A 4,313-nucleotide genomic window follows, 5' to 3' on the forward strand; every position below is an offset into this window, starting at 1 on the left:
TCCTGTGGAAATGGGGATCCCGATTGAATCACCGAGAGGCGGGTGTTCGCGGAGATCATGTGTGAAGTGGCTTTGAAGACCCAGGAAAGGTCTGGCTAAGGAAGGCACTGGGCTGGGAGAGAAGCTTGTGGTGCAGGAAACTGTAAAGGAAATCTGTTGGTTCATTACCTCGTGGTTGCTAGGGACGCCCGCCTCCTCCAATCATCGTTCCTCTTACTAGAGTGTGAGCCACACTCTGCGGTTGCTGTGGCAACAGATGGTAACAAGATGGACTCGGGAGTGCAGCAAAAAGTGGCGCGCAAAAAGTGCAGAGACTGTGAGTTGAAACCTAGTTTCATCAGGGAGTGCGGTGTGGAGTTGCCCTGGGATTCTGAGTGTACAGAGGTTACTGGATCTTTCAGTGGTCTCGGGGTGAAAGAGTGGGCTTATGGGGACTGATGAGATGACCCCCTACTTCACCCCGCTGAAGTTATGGGATCTTGGATTTCTGTACTTGGGATTCCTGCCTGGAAGCTCGCTTCTAACTTCAGCTTTGGGCAAATCGCTTTCAGTCTTTCTTCCCTTGGAAAATGGATGGCAGGTCTCGTGCCCCTCCTTCCGCTGTTCCTGCTCCGTTCTCAAAATGACCCCGAAGATCAAATGTGTGGCTAATTATACAAAGGAAAAAATTCCCAAACGTGTTCTTCTTATGCGACCCCGAAACAAAACCGCAACAGTTAACTGCTTCTGTGCCTCTCTGTGAGTGTGCGCAGTTAGGGCTCAGAGAGTGCCCCAGGATTGGGGCAGGGGACCAGGGCTGTGTAGGTCTGTGTTGTCCTCAGAGCCCTGGGTGTGCGCTTGAATTTCTGGAAACTGATTCTGCTTGGGGTTGTTTCGTTTTTATTTCGGAACATTACAAGCGCCAGAGTGTTAATTAGATGATTGTGCTTTAGCTCTTATCTTTACTTAAAGCAATTTGGGCCCCACTCCATGTCTAGTACCACCTGGAGCTTGTCTGGAAGATTGTGGAACAAGAGCTCTATTTTAAACGAGCATAAGCAGTGGAGTCACGGGCGTCCCTGTTAGAACTCAGACCTTAATTAAGATCAGATTCGAAACTAAAAAAAAAAACAAAAAAACAAAAAACAAAAAAATCTCATGCAGGATAACCCAGTCAGCCACAGAAACACCAAAAAGCTTTAAATGTAGAACTCCTTAGGGACATTTTATAAAAAAAAAAAAAATATTAGACTTTCCCCCAGTCACCCTCACAAATCACTGGAGGGCATATGGGCCCATCCACGGAGGAGTCATTGTTCTTCTGTGTTTTGGGGAATCCCAAGTTCACACCAGTTTCTTCCCGGAGAGCATCGCTCATGTGGGGAATCACACCTTGCTTGGCTGGGGGCTGGGAGGTCCGTTTCTTACCATCACACGCTCACACCCCTGTGATTTCTACAGTCTGCACGCCTGTCCCTGCACTAATGTTCCCCAGGACAGTCGGAACCATTGATCTTGCTTTAGGGCCCAGGCTCATGCATGAATGGACCTGCAAAGACAACCATCCAACTGTTTTTAAAGTTACCTGTTTTGTTTTCTGACACTCCTAAGTGTGAGTATAGTGAGCTTCATTGTCTCAGTTGCCCTGAATACTGGTGAATGCTTGGAATGCCAGTTTTAAAAAACTTTTATTATCCTGTTGGGAAAAGAATGGCGAGCTCTTTATTTGTGTTTCCCTGATTGCTAGTCCGATCAAGTAGTCTGTGACTGTTCATTATTGACAAGGCTTTAATGTGAATCTGCTTCCTTTTAAAATGCCCTTTTTCGTATTGATTTCTAGATATCCATTTAGTTCTAGCTGTCAACTTGACACAGCCTAGAATTACCTAAAAAGGGAGTCTCACGATTGGCTTGTGGGCATATCTGTGGGGAATCATCCTGAGCCCACTGTGGGCAGCACCATTCCCTAGGCAGGGGGTCCTGGGATGTTTAAGAAAGCTAGCTAGGCATAAGCCTGCCAGTGAGCCAGCAAGCAATGTTCCTGTATGGATTCTCCTTCAATTATCTGTCTGACTTCTCTCAGCAATGGGTTGTCACCTATAAACTGAAATGAAACCCTCCCTCTGCAAGTTGCTTTTGGTCATGGTATTGTCAAAGCACCAGAAAAAGAAACCAGTGCACTGGGGCCACTGTCCAGACTCAGGATACTAATTCCCTGTGTGTTGCATTGAGATAAAATTAGTATTTCCTCCCTGTACATCGATCATAGCTAGCTAGCTTCAGCTGTCAATTTGGCACAGACCTTCATTTGTCTGGAAAGAAGGAACCACAGCGGAAGAATTGCCTTGATCAGATTGGCCTGTGGGGCATTTTCTTAATCGCTAATTGATGTGGGAGGGGCCTAATCCCCACATGGGCAGTGCTATCCCTAACAGTCATGCAGGCCCTGGCTGTGAAGAAAGCTAGCTGAGCAAGCCAGTAGGTAGCTTTCTCTATGGTTCCTCCTTTCAACCCCTACCCTGCATTCCTTGATGATAGACTTTAGCCTATAGGCCAGATACACCCTTTGTGCCCCCGAAGTTCCTTTGGGTTATAATATTTTATCACAGTCACAGAAACCAAGCTAGGACACTCTTCTTGATCTTTTTTTTTTTTTTTTCATGAAGTTGTGTTTGACCTAAATAACCCATAAATGATAACTGTTCTTTGTGGACCTATGAAACACTAGTAATTATGTCACACGGATTTAAAACCAGGTTTATTGACACATAGCTTGTACTCTAAAACATCTCCCATTTGTCTGTACAATTCCACAAGCTGGCTTCAAAAAGATAAGGTCCGTGTGACAACTCAATCCACCACAGTAAGTATATAGAATTATTTCTAGTCGCTCAGACAATTCTCTCTTGCGTCTTGTTCTAGTTGGCCCTCTTTTTGACAATGATCTGATTTCTGATTCTGTACTCTCCAAATAATAGAATCATAAAATATGTAAAACCCTTCTGTCTGGCTTGCTTTATTTAGCGCACTGTCTGAGGTTTACTGGCGTTGTTGTAACAGTAGGCTATTCCTTTTTATTGCCGAATACTACTCTGTTGAATTGGATATACCACCAGATGATGGGCGTTTGGTTTGCTCCAGGTATCTGGCCATTATGATTACTCACTTACGTGAGTCTGTCACAAACAGTCATCCATGGGTCTCTGGGTTGCTGCATATTATTAATGTTTTAGTAAATGATTTCTGGGTTATACTGTAAATATGTCAATTTTACAAGGTTTTACAAGAGCTACCCAGGTGGCTCTTAAAGTGAGCGTACTGTTTTGCATTTCCACCAGTGTAGAGTTCGAGGTCCACATGTTCTGCAGCCTTGAGGGCTGGGATGATTTGGTTACTTTCAGCCATCCCTGCAGGCGTGACATGCATGCACACCACAGCACGTGCATGGAGGCCAGACAAGAGCTTTCGGGGGTCACTTCTGGTCTTCAGCCTTGGCTTCTGGGCACTAAACCCAGATACTCAGGCTCCCATGGCTCTTCACAGCTGATCCATCTCATCGATTCTCCTGTTCTAATTTCAGTTGGCATTCTTTGAGGTCCACGACACTGAACAACATATACTTGCCGGCTGTTAAACCATTAATACAGATGTTCACTGACCTCCTTTGGTTCATATGATTGGCCTGTATTTTATTTACTTTCTTTTTTAATAGACTCGTAAGAATATGATTTTATGTATTGTTATATATAAAGAGAATTTTGGTTCTGAATTTGTCTAGACTGTGAGTGTGTGTGTGATTGTATATCCAACCAACTCCCAGGATGAACCTAAGTCCTCAGCTAATACAGCCAGAGAAGGGATGTTCAGACCAATCACAGCCATCTTTTTGGACCATTGGTTTATTTTATCAACCACACATATCAACTGCCAGCCTTGCTTTTTAGCACCAACCATAACAAGACTTAGGTTTGGGACCAAATGGCGGCCTTATCTCTTAGCAACCTGACATGGTAACCCTCATGATAGGAAGTGCTCCTCACCCAGGCAAGGCTGAAATGGTTCCAAGGCCATTCTTGTGTCATAGCCAAGAGTCCTGTAGGAAGGGTTTCCAACAGCCCTGCCTGGGCCTGTGCCCTCAGGAGCCCTCAGTGCAGAAATGCACTGCAGTCATTTCTGTGGTTATCTCACGGTGGGCATGGTGCACTCCATATGGTTGGGATGAGACAGGGATGTTTGGCTGGATGATAGACTGAAGGCTCCTTTGCTCAAAGTAGGCCGGGGGTTGGGGAGAGAGAGAGAGAGAGAGAGAGAGAGAGAGAGAGAGAGAGAGAGAG

At 45.3% G+C, this 4,313-nt stretch overlaps 1 protein-coding gene across 1 annotated transcript in view; it reads left to right on the top strand.

Moving 5' to 3' along the window:
- Window positions 1-622: 622 nt before the first annotated feature.
- Window positions 623-4,313, top strand: part of Hydin (HYDIN axonemal central pair apparatus protein) — a 347,979-nt gene continuing 344,288 nt past the window's right edge. Inside the window, 2 exon segments of the mRNA XM_021220225.1 lie at window positions 623-670; window positions 672-738. Coding sequence (XP_021075884.1) covers window positions 623-670; window positions 672-738 — 115 coding nt within the window.

The sequence above is a fragment of the Mus pahari genome, chromosome 20 (assembly GCF_900095145.1).
Source record: "Mus pahari chromosome 20, PAHARI_EIJ_v1.1, whole genome shotgun sequence".
NCBI lineage: Eukaryota > Metazoa > Chordata > Mammalia > Rodentia > Muridae > Mus > Mus pahari.